At 33.5% G+C, this 17,560-nt stretch overlaps 1 protein-coding gene across 2 annotated transcripts in view; it reads left to right on the forward strand.

Moving 5' to 3' along the window:
* Positions 1–16,283, forward strand: part of LOC140440064 (uncharacterized) — a 55,127-nt gene extending 38,844 nt beyond the window's left edge. For both annotated transcript variants that reach the window (XM_072530325.1, XM_072530324.1), the window contains exons 3-5: positions 3,675–3,846; positions 7,223–7,432; positions 12,132–16,283. In XM_072530325.1, the coding sequence (XP_072386426.1) occupies positions 3,675–3,846; positions 7,223–7,432; positions 12,132–12,458 (709 nt within the window). In that variant the 3' untranslated portion in view covers positions 12,459–16,283. The remainder of the gene's footprint in view (positions 1–3,674; positions 3,847–7,222; positions 7,433–12,131) is intronic.
* Positions 16,284–17,560: the final 1,277 nt, after the last annotated feature.

Genomic DNA, 17,560 nt, shown 5'->3' on the forward strand with positions numbered 1-17,560 from the left:
ATATTAGGTATTTTGCTGTTTCGTCAGTAATGTATTTTGCAAAACCATAGTTCTATTTATTGATAATTGCTAATAGCTTTTATACATGGCGAAAAGCTCGAGTTCGTTTGGAAAAATATTCCCATGAGATTTTTTTGCATAATCACTTTCATAAGATCTCCCAAAATAAGGTATAAGAGGTCGCCTAGGCGAGAAGTTTTTAAATTTTTTTGAACAATTTTTCTAAACCAATTTTAAAAATCAATTTTTTTGACCTGCGCAATTTTTTCAATACTCTTTTTGGATCATTCCTAACAAAATAGGCCTTATGTAATTTTTCTTCTATCAGCTTCCAAAGAAAATTTTGGGCAAACCAGTAATAATGTGTGCCATAGATCTCAAGCAATTTAATTGAACTCAGCCTGTGAGACTTGTTTACCCCTAGAAATTACGTTCGGGTGTAACAATTCATTATACTAATTCATCTATTAATTGCTGTGTAAACAGGAATTACTCGACTGCGCTCCAAAGCTTCAGACTATCCCTTTCTCCCTATAGCACTCTGGCGCGCGATAGGGGCACAACTATCACCCAAACGCTCTTCATATGGGAGTCCTGGGTAAAAGAACTCCAACGTGGTTCCCTACCCGATTTAAATTTAGGCTAGTGTTAAGCGCTTTATTGCTTTTATCCTTTTCGCCTTCGCCATAGATCTTGTTTCTCTTTCTTATACACGCCACAGTCCGAGAGTTTATCCTGTTATAAGCGCTTCATTACTGATTAAAAAACAATGTTTTAAAATAAAATAGGCCCAAAATACTTATAAGTAAATGATAGAACATGGTTTGAACTTGAATTTAGGTTTTTACAATATATTTTTTACTTGAGCTTTTGAACCTCGAAAATCTATTTTTTTTGGCTAAGAAATCTCCAATCGTGGCATATATTATCTATTTGCTCTAATCGTCCTTACCAAATGGATGTTATTCTTCCTGAGCCGATAAACCAGAGGTGTACAGACTGGTATATTATCTGTCAGTATATAATACTATAATGTCAGTATAGTACTTGGGGGCTTTCATTGTCAGCCTTCATTGTCAGAGTCGTCGCTTGAAAAATCCTTCTTAATCAAAGTCTACTAAATTCAATAAAAGCACAACTGAAGTACTTTACACGTACACATTAACACAATTGTTCGTAGAATTGTATTTTAACTTTCCAAACAATTGTTTTTATCGAATTGTTTATCTTTTCAGGAGAACACTGCTTTTTAGAATGGTTAATGTTCTAAGCAAACAAGTTGATCAGTCAGAATCTGAAAAGAAATAAAAATGTGTATAGTTTTTTATACACATGGTCCATGCGCAAAACTGCTCGACAAACATAAACTGCAAATAAACAAAAAAAACTGCTTCAGTCGACCTAAAATAACATAAAAAAATTTTAGTCATCAAAAATATAATTTGGCCCAGAATGAAAATTTTGTGAACTAGCTTAACGCTGAAGGTGTTAAAATAATTATTAAGCATAAGATAAAAGATGGATACTCGTTTTTCGTCTTGGAACCCATCAAGATATCATTTTTAAGACAAACTAGACTAGGTCACGACAAATGTGGTAAAACGGAGGTTAGAATTCTAATTACACTTTAGACATTACGGATGTCTTTTTAAAAAAAATCTAAAACACGTCGATTTGTAATATTATTGGTCTATATTTTACAATAAAATTTCATTATACAAGGTTGATACACATTACAGTGTGTAAAATACACACCCTGTATTTTAGGACATAAAAATGAGCTTATTTTGAAAAAGTATAATACTCGGGTCTAATGGATATAATTTGAAAGATATGCGCTTAGAAAATAAATTATTTATTATCAATTATTGCAAAAAAGTAGCCTACTTCTAGTTTTTTGTAAACTGTAATTATTTTTAGTGAAGTTCAATAACAATTAAGTAGTACAATAATTGTATTAATTAGTGAATATTCTTTATTATTGCTTAGAATTAATTTGAAGTAGAAATGAATTTGAGTGTAAAGCAAAGAATCAAAATACTCATGATGATTGGGTATGGAGACAAATCGCGAACTCAGATGGCCGTGTGTAATTTATTTAATGATAAATATCCAGAAATACCCATCACGCAGTCAACAGTAAGTAAGATTGAAAAGAAATTTCGAGAAACTGGTACGGTTGAAAATTCACACAAATCAGGTCGTCCCTCTGTAAATTATGTTACATTAGAGATGTTCTACTTGCCTTTGAAGAAGATGCGCACACTTATGTTTGTAAGGTTAGTAGTGATCTCGATGTTTACAAAATAACGGTACACAAAGTATGTAAAAGTAAGTAAAGTAAGTAAAATGCACAGTTGTACAGGAATTAAACGAGGATAATCCAGATAAAAGAATACAATTTTGCAAAATAATGATGGATAACAGCCACCGAAACCCTGTCTTGGTTCAAAATATTATTTTTTTCTGATGAGGCTACATTCAAATTAAATGGCGAAGTCAACCGTCACAATTGTAGATACTGGGCAAAAGAAAATTCCAACTGGATGCGGAAACATCATACACAAGAAAGCATTGTAAGAAATAAAATCATTGGACCCTACTATTTTGAAGGTAATTTAAACGGGCCAGCATACCTTCAGTTTTTAAGTGGGTATCTCGTACCTACTTTAGTTAATTTATTCCCCAGTACAATTAATCTTGGAGGTGTTGATAAAAGTTTATGGTTTCAACAGGATGGTGCGCCTCCCCATTATGCTTTAGATGTTCGAAGGTACCTTGGAAGACGTGGACATATTGAAAGGCCAGCGAGGTCGCCAGACGTCAATCCTTTGGATTATTTTATGTGGGGTTATTTAAATAATGTTGTTTATAAAACGAAACCGGCAAATATTGGAGACTTAAAAACAAGAATTCGTAAAGAAATAAACAATATTTCTCAAGAAAGCATAAACAAGGTTCTACAAGAATTTGTACAACGTTTGAGATACTGTCAAATACAAAAAGGGCTACAATTCGAACATTTAAGATTAAGTTATGTATTAATTACTGGATTACTTTCAAGTCATATAAGTATTATAATTTATTTATAATTTATTAATATTATAAATCAATAAAAATTAATGTTCTAAGCGCATATCTTTCAAATTATATCCGTTAGATCCACAGTATTATCCTTTTTTGGAATCAGCTCATTTTTATCGATCTAAAAATGTCCTAAAATACAGGGTGTTACAATAAAAAAAAGAGCCGATGACGTCATCACTGTAATGTGTATCAACTTGTATAATAAAATTTTATTGTAAAATGTAGAACATTAATATTAAAAATCGACGTGTTTCAGATTTTTTTAAAAAGGCTTTTTATTTAGGAACTATCGAAATTATTTCATATTTTAAGGACACACTGTATGGAGGAAAAATTTTGATGTTTATTAAATTTTTCAACATATCTTCAGTTTGTTTTATGTATTTTTTATATTTGAAGAAAATGTGATTTAAATCTGCTTCTATTTGACTCTCTGGATATAAGTTTGCATTTACGATTTTTTAGTTTGGCCATAATATGACAAGGATAACAGGCGTATCCAAATTTTATTCTAATTATAAATGTTATATAGTTTTACCCATATCGGGAAAAATATCTTTGGAGTTTTAAGATTGGTATTTTTTTAGGGATAAATCTCCCATCATCGTACAACCTAGAAGAAGAAATACCATAATACAGAAAAGTAGAAGCCATTCTTCTATACCAAATATCCCTTCAGTAATTCTGGACCCGAACTTTGAAGAAAGAGGATATGATTCTCTTGGAAGTGATACTACCCACTTAAACCCACTAGAACCGGTAAGTCCCTTATTACTAGAATTAATGAGTCGCTCAGAAGCAGAGTGGCCCAACTGATTTTTTTGTATAATTCAGATAGGTAGTACAATAGGTGGCACTTATCATATTTTTTATTTAAAAAGTTATGCTACATAAATATTTCAAATGATTTAATTATGAAAATGTGGCCCAAGTGACCGTTGGGCCAGTGTGCGGTATGACATTTTAGATATTCTCTTGTCTTGTGTGTTTGTATCACTCGTGTCTAGCGTTCATTCATTTTGTACACTATTATCAGCCTTTTATACGGTTTATGTTTGTGCAATCTTCTGTAACCATGAGTAAGTTATTGTATTTAATATTAATATTGATTGTAAATATCTCAGCTCAAAATTTAAATTAGGATTCTATATTTTTTAAGATTTTAACCTTAAAATTATAACCTTAAAATGAAGAAAGAAGGCTCGTTTTCTAAACGATGTTGTTAATTTTTAACTTCAAGACAATTAATTACTTGAATTAATTAATAAAGAATATTTTTGTTATAGTTTGGAAATGCCGTTGTCGGATACATCCAGTACTCGTGAACCTAGCGAATTTAAAACAGATTCTGGCTATGACTACCATCCACCATCTGAAAATGAGTCTTCTACAACTAGGGAAAGTTAGAAGATAGACTTATAGAATCTGCATCAAGTAGGGGCAAAAAACGTTAGAAAAATAAGTCAGTTTGGAAAAGATCTGAGTCTAAGTCGGAAAGATAGGAAAATCATATTTCCATTCTTGTGGTAGAATTGTGTCTCAGAATCAGTTTTTGCATGGAGTTTACAGCGGTCCACGAAAGTGTCATTTGTTGTTATCTCTTGAAAAAAAAAAATATTTTCCGAAGTTTCTACAAGCTACCTGGTTTTACTTTACAGACTGATTTCATTAATAGACAAGTAAATGTTGTTAATAAAGGACGACATAAAGCAGCTCAAAATCATAATAAACATGAACGAATTTATACATTACTGAAAGATTCAGGTGATATGGTAACTGTTTGAAAATCGTTTTTCAAAAAAGCTCTGCAAGTTTCAGACGGAAGGCTCACCAGAGCTTTATTAAAAAAATCAAGGGGGTATCTGTTTAATTTAAATATCTCAAAACTTTTTGATTTGTATGTTCAAGGTGAAAAAACTAGAAGTGAAGATACCTAAATTCGTCTTTTCGAAAATATTTAATGAAGATTTTAATCTTCATTTCCATTATTCTCTTACTGACACTTGCAAACGATGTCACGCTTATAGCATGAAAATAAAAATATGTGTCGGTGTGGAAAAAAGCGGAATGAAAACAGAAAATGAGTTACACCTACTTAAGGCAGCAGCAGCTCGAAGTGGAATGAAGGAAAATGCAGCCAACGATAAAGATACCACAACAGTTTTTATATTTGATTTGATGAATACTTTAGCTACTCCTAGTATTTCTACGAGACTGGTTTATTACAAGAGACAGCTGTGGACATATTTGGTATCCACAATCTAACGACCAATCAGATAGACGTGAATGTATGACATGACGGCATAGCCTCACGTGGCCCACAAGAAATTGGTTCTTGCATTTTACACTACGTAAAAACGTGTGTTAACATACCGGTTTTAATCTTGTACAGCGATCAATGCGGGGGTCAGAATCAAAATATTAAACTAGGATCTATTTGTACATACATGACTGTCTCCAATACTTTCAGTCCCACAGTCATACATCACAAGTTTCTAGTTTCTGGTAACTCTTATTTGCCATGTTACAGGGACTTTGGAGTGATCGAAAAACAAAAACGATATTTTAAAGCCATTTTTTTGCCAGGCGATTGGGTGAAAGTTATTTCCAGTTCCAAAAAGAATAATAATTTTTATGTATTTAAAATGACCTCTGAAAATTTTAAGTGTACTGAAAAACTAGGGAAGTTACATACAAACTAACTGGGGATAAAGGGGAGCAAGGTATAAAAGTAGAATGGCTTAAAATACAGTGGTAAATGTTCAAAGCAGAAGAGCCCTTCAAAATTTGTTTTTAATATTCTAATAACGAGAGTGTATTATTTAATTGTGTTGACGTCTTAAAAAACAAAGAACAGACGTCTTTCAGATAAAAAGAGAAGACTTTTACTTGGACATCTTCTATCGTCTTGGAAGATCCATAAAGCAACTAAAGTATCAATATCTTCAGAGTCTTCTTCCTTACATTCCGTCGGTCTATCATGAATTCTACACAAACCTGAAGAAAAACGTGGAGGAAATAGATAATGATATTAGATCGGAAACAGATGAATAGGTGACCCAAATGAAAGTTTTATATTTTTTCGCACAAACTTAATATTTGACATAGTGGCCCAAATGACTTTTTTTGTATAATGTATAAGGTTTCATAAATGTTTGTATATGTGAATAGAATAATACTGGTTAATAAAAAAAAACGGGTTTCATTTTTTAATCTCAAAACATAAATTTTAGAAAGTCAGAAAGTCCAGATGTTGTAGCTACATTTCCATCAACTTCTTCAAAATCTGTTAGTTCTTCCGGTCCGTAGGTGACAGTAAGTTCAAACTGTCTGGCCCAAACATCTAATGTCAGGTCATCTTCATCATCAGTCAACCCTTGATCTTCCAGCCATCCTGCGTGTTTGAAGGAATGTTTTATTGTATTGCTCATCAACTCGTCCCAGGATTTATTAATCATTATGATGGCGTCAAGAATGTTTAGTTTAAGATCGCCATTATTCTCAACCAATTCCATCAAAAGTCTTCTCCTGTAATGGCTTTTCAAACTCTTGATGACACTTTGGTCCATGGGCTGAAGGACACTCGTTGTATTTGCAGGCAAAAAACAGATTTCGATGTTTTGAAGGTCGCGCAATACAGGATGAACAGGATGCTACCGCCCTCCATCGCCGTTTTGAGCCACTTATTTCTATCCTTCCATATCGCAGCCACAGTTGACTGAGACAGCCCCGTCCGGCGATCGACATCCAATTGCTTTTTCTCATTTGCTAGACTCAGGTAGTCTGAACTTTAAACACAATAACACATTTGTCATCAACTGTTAAACGCTAAAAAGTTATCGCTATAAAGAGAGAACGATATCGGTATAGAGAAAGAATTAATACATTGTTCTTACGACGAACCAACCAACGTTTACTATTTTGATCGTTATAGAGGAATTATCGTTATATAGGGAATCGTTATAGAGAGAGACTACTGTATATATATATATATATATATATATATATATATATATATATATATATATATATATATTGATGGTTCCTTCCCAGTTACACATCGTTTTTAAATTTTTTATTCCGATATTGTATTGATATTATGAAAATCCGAATATTTTATATATCCCTTTTACAGGAATTCCAGGACAATTCTGCAGCTGTTAAAAAGACTGTCAGCTTTGGGGATATCACAGATACGAAATTGGAAAATACAATAGCGAACACTGCAGCACAATCAGAAAATACATTCCTATCTCCTCCACCAGTAATGGGTGTTCCAAGAAAATCTCTCATGGAAAGGCGACAATCTCGAAGTTTACATTTAAAAATAAATTATCCCAAAGAAGTAAGTTTTCTGGATTTTCTTTTAAATAATATTAACTATTTGACATTAAATGTAGAATCTTTTACTCTTGTAAGAAATTTTATTTCACTAACTTAAATTATTAAGTTATTTATTTGCATTACTACCCAGCTTTCATATCCATAGGTACATCAAAATAGATATGACCATTGTATTAAAGTTTTATCATTTTATCGCCTTTTCTTGTTGTTCACTGTTCTATGGATTGTTCCGCATATATACCTACTAAAACCTGTCAAGTTTGATATCAATGTTACTTTCTTTCCTGAAACTTCTGTAACACCCTGGGCAATTGGAATGACTCACTTGTTCAAGCGGATCATTTGATGACCCCTTCTAAACGGAGAATTGTGGAGAAGTATAGAGACCGAGTGACTGCTGAAGAAGATTCCTCCCACTAATTAACAACTTTAAGTGAATAAGCTGGTAGAAGTTAGGACTACCCTTTGTCCTAGAGTTGAGAAATTAACTCACCTCTAGGAGGTAAGTGGATGATTCAAGAATAATTAGAAATGCAGAAAGCAATAGGAAAATACCTCATTAAAGATCTTTTAGACATCCCGAGAACAGTTATCATAGTTTAACAAGTCAAAAATGGATAAAATAACTGAATATTTGAATAGACGATGTATTTTATCATTTCAAATAACTGGAAATTACAATAGTTATTAACAAAAAAAGCGAACATTTTTTGTGAGCACCTATTTACTAACTTAATCATCATCACGTAGCGCTACAACCCTAGGTGGGTCTTGGCTGACTGTACAACTTTTTTCCAATTTGTTCGGTCTTCCATCAACCTAGGGTCAAATGGAATGTTCATTGTCCGGAGATCTGCTTGGATGTTATCTGGGACGGTGTCCATCGTATTCTGGGACGTCCGAGTGGTCTTTTGCCTGTGGGAGTCTCTTCCCATACCAGTTTTACCAGTCTATCGTTATGCAGTCTGTGCACGTGGCCTACCCATCTTAGTCGCTGTGATTTAATTTCTTGGACAATATCGGCGTCATCGTAGAGTGCTTTTAATTCGATATTGGTTCTGATGTTATACTGGTTTGTGGTGATGTCATATTTACTTACTTTCATTATAACAATCACATACAGCACACCACATCCCGATAGCACACCTCATGGTGGCTCGGCGGTTATCATCCGCAGCTGCATATCACATCATGAATTGCCGAAATATGCAACACAAAAAATACAAGCAGCAATCGTTAAAGTGAATGCAACACTATGGCACTTTAACATATCTGCAATGTATATCCTACCTCGTCACGCAATCTCCACAAATAAATACAAAGCCTTCTTTCAATTACTTGGCAGTAAATTCGTAGCCAGGGAAGACTGGAATGCGAAACACACACACTGGGGCTCAAGACTTCAACAACGAAACGTCGTTATCTTCTAAAAGCAATAACCAACAACAAGATTGCCAAAGCAATGAAGTCTCTCTGTAAGGTACTGGTCGAGTGACACCAGAAAACTTCCAGATCTACTGAACTACTACATAAGCAAAGGAGTGTCCAGAAACAATTGTCTAATAGAATCCAGGTATGATCTCTCATTGGATCATATACTGGTTATTATGAACCTAAGTACCACAGTTATAAATAACACACCACCTTCTCGAATCATGTCAAAAAACACCAACTGGGCATATTTTTAATCTTACCTAGAAGAAAACTTCAATCTTAATTTGCGGATCAAATCTACACATGGCATAGATACAGCAGCTCAATACTTCACTACACTTTTGCAAAAAACGGCATGGCAATCTACACCACGAACTGAATGCAAATCAACACATAACACAAATGTTCCGCTGCACATTCGCCAACTTATTGCTGAAAAACGTCGTGCGAGGAGAAACTGGCAAATATCTAGAAACAACATAGATCCGCATATATTCAATAGATTACGTAGGCAACTTGGAGTAGTCATCAAAGTTGCAAACAACGAAATCTTACATTACATTACAAACCTTACAGCAAATGACCAGACGTTATGAAAGGCTACTAAGAAGCTTCAAAAACCATACACAACCATCCCTCCGTAATCAAATGACGAATGGGCCTGTGTCAATAAAGAAAAAGCAAACGTCTTTGCTGGACATCTTACAAACGTATTTCAAACAGAACCAGCAGGCACTGATGAAGAAGTGAAAAAAATAATTAGCGCAGCATGTTAAATCTCCCTCCCAATTAAAAGTTTTATTCCTTTAGAAGTCAAGAAAGAAATAAACAAACTTAATTCACAAAAGGCCCCAGGTTATAATTGAATCTCGGCACAAGTACTACAACAAATTCCTCGCAAGACAGTTACTTTGCTAACAGTTATATTTAACCGCATGCTAAGCTTATCATACTTTCCAAAAATATGGAAGTTTGCTGAAATCAATATGATCCTCAAGCCAGGAAAAGAGCCCAATGAAGTACCATCTTATCGACCTATCAGCCTACTTCCAATTGTAAGCAAAATTTTTGAAAGATTTCTGCTACAAAGGATATATGCAGATCATGAATTCCTAACTTTAACAAACATCAGTTTGGTTTTCGGAAAAATCACTCCACTACCCAACAAGTCCATCGAATGATAAATGAAATATCAAAAATTCTTGATGAAAAGAAATACTGCAATGCTATATTTCTAGACATCCCACAAGCGTTTGACAAAGTCTGGCACAGAGGTTTGCTTAACAAAGTAAAAATAGCACTATCTAGTAACTATTTCCTCCTAATTAAATCCTACATATTAAATAGATATTTCTTTGTAAAATTCAAAAATCAACAATACAACCTCTGTCCTATCAATTCCGGAGTCCCGCATGGTAGTATTCTAAGGCCACTGCTTTTCTCACTCTACACAACCGATATATTAAATACTAATAATACTACAATCGCTTCCTTTGCTGACGACGTAGCAATACTAGCTGTAAATGAAGATCCCATACAAGCCTCACAAAACCTGCAACATCATCTGAACATACTCAGTGATTGGTATACAAAATAGAGAAAAAGAATAAACAAAACAAAATCGACTTAAATAACATTTACCAACTGCCACAACATAATAATATGCCCACCTGTGAGAATGGAAAATGTAAGAATACCAACAGTAACATACGCTAGATACCTTGGCCTTCATCTTGACCAAGGTATTACTCGGAAGAAACATATCCAGACCAAAAGAAAACAACTCGAATTAAAATTCCGGCAAATTCCTTGGACGTAAATCGAAATTTAACATCCAAAACAAAATTATTTTATACAAAACCATACTTAAACCTATTTGGTTCTACGGGCTACATCTATGGGGCTGTGCAAATCCAACGTCGCTGAATATCATTCTGAGATTTCAGTCTAAAGTTTTAAGATCGACAGTGGATGCACCATGGTACGTAAGTAATCAAACACTACGACTTAAAAATTCGTATCATCAGAGAAGAAATCCATCGAGCCACGAAGTCACAAAATGAACATACCATTCACCACGAAAATAAGTTATTATAAGTTAAAATAAGTAAGAAAATTATTCAAAATGGCCCAGCCACAAGAAGACTAGATAAATTCTGGACCCAAGACCTACTACAAAACTAAACCAAAATAGAATAAGGTGTGGCATTATTGGAAGTCTCTCCTTCATGCCCAAAACCTGTAACTACTCTGGAATGATGTAAATCGTGAATAAATATAATTATAAAAAAAAAGAATTATACCATTTAAAATGTCAAGTAATTCTAGTTGTGATATTAGTAATGACAGTTAAGATTGTAAGCTACTTCGGTAATTTTTATTACCAGTTTAAATTAGAAAAATCAAATAATATTAACCCTTGAGTGAGCTTGCTTAAAAATCACAGGGGTAAGCGCGGTAAAGTTCTTAATAAAGAAATATTTTTTCTAATCTTCCTCTTAGCCTTAGTGCTTTACCCTTTGTAGATAAAATGTTTGCATATTATATTGTTTGCATATTTCCATAGAATCCGGATTTTGGAGTCGTTGTAGCGGTCTTCTAGATTCATTTCTTTAACCTCACCTTCCTCTTTATCGCCGAAGTTTATTATATCCTCGATATCTGACAACATATCAGCCAAATCTTATTACTCTGTAGTTGTCAAATATTTTTTTGAATTTTTATCTCCAACATGAAAAAACAGTAATAACAGATTAATACAACAATTTCTTACAATTAACCTTAACAATTACCTACTAGAACTACCTCTAAGATCTTAGACTACCATTTATCAAAAAACAAACATGTGTATTTGTGAACTAAATAAAAAGAAATAAACCCAGATAAAATTCATAGGCAATTTTGCTTACATCTTTAGGCGCGCTGCGGCACGGAATTCTGTCACTTCTACACCTATTACTTCAGTGTCTCACTGATAACGAAACGAATCATAAACCAGCGCGGTAGGTATGTTCGTCGTTAGTTGCCTAATATAGTCATTTGAGAGTATCGAGATGGATACGTGAATGTAACTAATAATACTTCACGGAATCTTATATTATTAAAAAGGCAGCATAAATTACCGACAGCGCGCCCGCCGAAGGGTTTAAACTAAATGTGTGTGTTAGGTTTGTCCAAGAGTTTAGTTCTTTTTATTTCTAATTAGCTTTTATTAACAACGTTAGGTCTAAACTTAAAAATTATTTCTAACATGTTATAATTTTTAGGTCCCAATAATTAGACAAAGTTCAGTGCCAAAATTCTTCGTGGACACACCGGAAGACAACCAGCAGGATTCTGTGTTAGTGAAAAGTCCGTTGGCAGCTCTTCAAAGCCCCATGATCTGCAAAGATAAATTTTGCTATGACTTAAAGTCGGTAGTACATATGGAAGACGAAAAAATTAAACAAGCTGATCATGCAAGAAAGATCCATCCGTTAGTGCATAGGGTATCGTCATCATCGAAACTAGCTGGCATTAAAGACAGAATTAAGCTAACAAAAAGCAAAAGCACACTTAGTTCTAGTAATATACCACATAGCCACCATATATAGTTCACTTCATAATCAAAATATTTTGTTCAAACATTAAAATCTACAATAAACTGTAAAGTTCACCGTTGTAAGTGGAACTGTGAATTTCAGTACTTCCTGTTTGAAGTCCAAAAAATATGTCTCTAAATCTGACTTATCTCTACTTATCTGATCTTATTTTTGACAAGATTACTGAATAGATATGAGCGTATCACACCTTCTAATATTATTTTGTTACTTTTTTTATTTTTGCGGTCCATGGATTACACTTACCACCATACTGGTGTGGAATAAGTTTAATCTTTTAACACTTTTACTACCAGACTGTAAGGAAATTTGCCGGGATAAAGTAAATAATTACGTGCTAATATATGCTAATCAAAAAAAATTACTTGTTATAGGAAATACATTACTTAGCCCACATTATATTATGTATCAAAAATACTGTTAAATACTATTTTCAACTTTTATCTACTATAGAAGGAGTGATGTGCATAAAAATCTAATCTTCATTGATCCCGCATTTACCTTCTACAACAGGCCAATGAAATGTGGATATCTTACTAATTCGCCGACAAAATTTTCAAAAGTTATTTTTCTGTTAGTTGACCTACACATATTTTCACCTTTTTTTCTGATTGCATTTAACCACAATCCAATTGCCCATGTTTATTTTTGTCAAGTCTAGCTGCTTTTGATTAAGAAACTTCATTTTTTTATTCATTTTGTCCACTTCATAAATGGTAGAATTGCTTGAAATGCTTTGTTTATCTTCAATACTGTTGCCATCACTTTCGTCTTCTTCAAATAAGGATCTCTTTTTCGACTACTTTTTAGCTTATTCTTATTTTTGCTTCGAATATTCTCTTTCTCTTACTCGCCATCTTCATTACTATTATCATCATCTATTTTTATGTAAGTCTTTTTTATTTGGATGGGTTTTTTAAGCCCCAGGTTTTGGAGGGACAGGAAATAGAACATCGATGCCATTTAGTATAACATCAGGACTTAGCCAAGGCGACTCCTTATCGCCGTTGCTAATCGAAGATTAAATCTATTGTTGGCCTTTGCTGTTAATCTAGATGCAGTCGCTTATTCTACAAGAGACGAGAGAGGTATTTCCACAACTCCAGGAGGAAACAGGTAGTCTGGATCTTCGAATAAATAAAGAAAAGGTAAAATGTATGCTAGAAACCAAAAATCCAAGATCGAGAGTTAGGCAAAACATAACTATTAATGGCACAGAACTTCGAAGCATTAAAAGAGTTTAAATATCTGGGGACGGTAATCACAGATGACAACCACATAGAAAAAGAGGTTTCAGCAAAGATAACTGTGGGAAATAGGACATTATACTTTCATCAGTATTAATATCTAAGCTGCTAAAAAATCTACATTAAGACTTTACATGTCAATTATTCACCCAGTTGTTACATATGGAAATAAAACATGAACTCTACATCAGCGGGAAATAAATAAAATTTGGTATTTGAAAGAAAGGTTCTTAGAATGATAACTGGACCTCAAAGAGATGATTTAACAGGAGAGTGGAGAAGGCGCCGCAATGCTGAATTGGTGACTTTGTATGCTACTGAAAACATCATCAGATATATAAAAGCTAACCGGATCAGATGGGCAGGTCATGTGGTACGATCAGAGAAAGACAGAGTACTGAAAACAGTGTTTCTTGAGAGACTCGTCAGTAGAAGATCAGTAAGCCGTCTCAGAAAACGATGGAAGACTCACCCGAGTTGTAAAGCCAGTTAAAAAGAAGAAGAAGAAGGTTTTAGATTTATACTAGTTCTTCCGCACCAGCGTAGATTCTTTTTCTTCTAATGGAAGTTTTTGGTGTTTATTCTATTTGCTTTAGAAGCATCTCTTCAAACGTTTTAAGTCGATGTGATGGGCTGAAGATGTTGAGGCTTCGCTATCAGATACACTGACTTCGTTTGCGATTGTGGTTGTTGTGGATACTACGACTGTTTGTGCATAATAGGTGGATGCAGTTACATCTGCATGACGCTCTTGTGATTTATAAATTGACATGCTTGTGGTTCATAAATTTCAATGGGTACTTATTACGGCGTCGCCAAATTGAAGAATTCCAATCTTTTGACGTCCAAACTTAATAATTACTGGATCTATATTTTCCTAAATTTTAGAGATTATTGCAGCAAAAATGTAAAGTATATACATCCTCCTCCTCATAAGTGCCTTCTCCGTTGAGGTTGGGGATCGATATGGCAAATTTCTCTCTGTTCTGAGCTTGATGAATTAATTCATTTCTTCTTGTGTCGGTCCAATCTCTGATGTTTCGTAGTCAAGATTTTTTCTTACGTCCTATGCCCTTTTTACCTTCAATCTTGTCCTCTAATATTACCTGATGTGGCCCAAATTCCCTATGGCGCATTATGTGTCCTAGATATGACGTCTTTCCAATTTTGAAGTATTGACCAGATGAGGACGTGTGTTTATTGCTCTCAGTACCTCTTCATTCGTAGTTCTGCTAGTCTAGGTTTCTCTTAGCATTCGGCGGTACGTCCACGTTTCAAAAGAATTTAATTTCTTGACGTCATACTGTTTTAATGTCCAAGTCTCACAGCCATATAGTAATAAAGACCATACATAACACTTTAGTGTTATGTGCGGTAAGTATATATATATATATATATATATATATATATATATATATATATATATATATATATATATATATATATTCCATAATTCTTTCGATGACTCTTTAAGAGTTCCTTCTCCCAATTAGTTTTTAAAGGCCGAAACACTATGAGATCCATCAGGGTGTTTCGAATTCAGATATGAGATCTATGGCCTTCGTGGATAAGAAATCGCTCCAAAATACAAGTTTCTGTTTTGGCGTAACTTTACATTTTATAGGTTTTAAAATAGTCGAGGTAGTTTCGTTACCGCCCCTACCTTTTTACCCTTCCTACCACATAAAACTAAAAACTCCATTGTTGTCTTCTATATGTATACTAAAATTGTAAATACTGAGCTGTCTTGAGTAATACATCTTGCTGTGAGTAAGAGCTGGCAAAGAAAACACTTGTTGAAGGTCTATACTGCAAAGAGTGCAAACGTCGCTTCTGGGCATTTGAGAGTTCTTATGATCATTGTCCGTAACCTGCCTAGCTTTTTCTGTTTTAAGGTGGTGCAATTTTAAGCGCCGTTTGGTATTATTTATCACTGCGTGGTTAACAAATCGATAATTTCGGGAATTCTAAAATTTCTCATTGGTCATTTAAGTCACGTGGTCGATAAATCTGGCAAATTAGAAAAAAATGTAGGGACTGCTTTGGATCAGTTTTCTCTGCCGCACTGGGGGAACGGGCTGGTATTGCAACTATCAGTCTATCTTGTATTCTATGTCTATGGTAGTTACAACAGTAAAGTCAGGTAGGTATATATGTAATGTCAGACGTCTACAAATCTTCCGTATTTCGTCCAGTATGAACGTTCGAGTATGGACGTCTCAAGAAAGTCCATATTTATTTAACCCTAACTACGTTCAACGTTGTACGTCCCAAGGACGTCCGTTTAAAGTCCAAGTGGACTTTAGAACTAAAATTGGAACTATTTTGAATGTTCAGAGGACGTCATGTGTTATTAGAGACCTATGAAAGTGTTGTATTTATGTTTTTTAACTGATTAGATTATACTTATGTAATTTACGTATTGTCTAATGTACAATTGCTTACTGTACAACCAAGAGAAAAATCCTTGTTGCCCATTTTGTACATATTATTATTAATTAAGATATCACGTATCACTTATAATATTTATATTGTAAACATATATTAAATACAACCTGTTTCTTTATTTCAACCCATACCATTTTCAAAAATACAGTTTTTCCCAAAACTGCTGTCACATGTAATAATGTAATATACACTGTCAAATATAAAATCAATAATTTAAATACATTTTGCATTTAAATTAAATCTGCATTAAATTTGCACTTAAAAAAAATCAATGAAACAATTCAACCTCGAAATTACACTAAATACAACCTACCATTGACTCATTTCAGCTACCTATCTTAAGTTGAAGAGACAAATGAATCGTTCGCCTACTAAGAATTGGTCACACATGGCTAACACATGGACACCTGATGGTTTCGAAGAAATCATCTGTTTGTAAAAAGGGTAGTGAATCATTAACCGTTAAACATATTTTTACATAGGGTGACAAGTACGAACAGGAACAAAAAAAATACTCTATACAAGGTCTTACATGTGATTCAAAGCAAATTAAAACTTGCTCAGAATGTACTAGATTTCCTTCGACAAAATAATTTGTATTACAAAATTTAGTGTTTTCTTTTTTATTACTTTCTCTTTTATTCTCTTTATTGTAAATTATAATGTAATGCAAAATGTATACTAACAATAGTTGAGCCACAATAAACTAAATAAAAACAATGTATGTAAGAATTCGAGTTTGATTAACTTGCAGTGGGATCTTAGACTAATATGTTTATTCAAACAAACATTAATAAATAACATCCAACAATAAACTCATTAGTACTACTGAAATAATGACACTCGACGTCAAACTTTATTTGAATTCGAACAACTTTTACTTCCAAGATATTCTCGAATGTAATGACACATAAATTGATGAATCAGTAGATGAGTTTATTCGTTAATTTAGTATTGGTGCAAAGCAGCTATATGAAATAAAAATTCAGATTAAAAACCAATATCTGGGGAGAGCAGGCACGTAAACAAAAATAATTTTAAAGATAGAAACCGGAGGAAGAAATAGCATCATAATAAAAAATTATAAAAATTTTAAACTACACTCGTTTTACATATTCCCATCCGTCAACAAACGCACGTGAAAGCCAAACAGGGTCGTACTGAGGTATATTATATGATTTTTAAAAATATTCACTTTTGAAACTATTAGTGTAAGAATTTCTTGAAATTTAATCACTGTGAGCAAAATTTAATGTTCCATTGAAGGAAAATGTGCTAAAATAAAATATTCATTAACTGAGAGATACATAACAAAGTAAACATTTTGAATAAAAAAGCAACACGCTACAATTTGAATTTAAACACACTGGCAAGTTTGGATCTGTAACATGAGAATCCGTC

This window comes from Diabrotica undecimpunctata, chromosome 4 (genome assembly GCF_040954645.1).
Source record: "Diabrotica undecimpunctata isolate CICGRU chromosome 4, icDiaUnde3, whole genome shotgun sequence".
In the NCBI taxonomy this organism is placed as follows: Eukaryota; Metazoa; Arthropoda; class Insecta; order Coleoptera; family Chrysomelidae; genus Diabrotica; species Diabrotica undecimpunctata.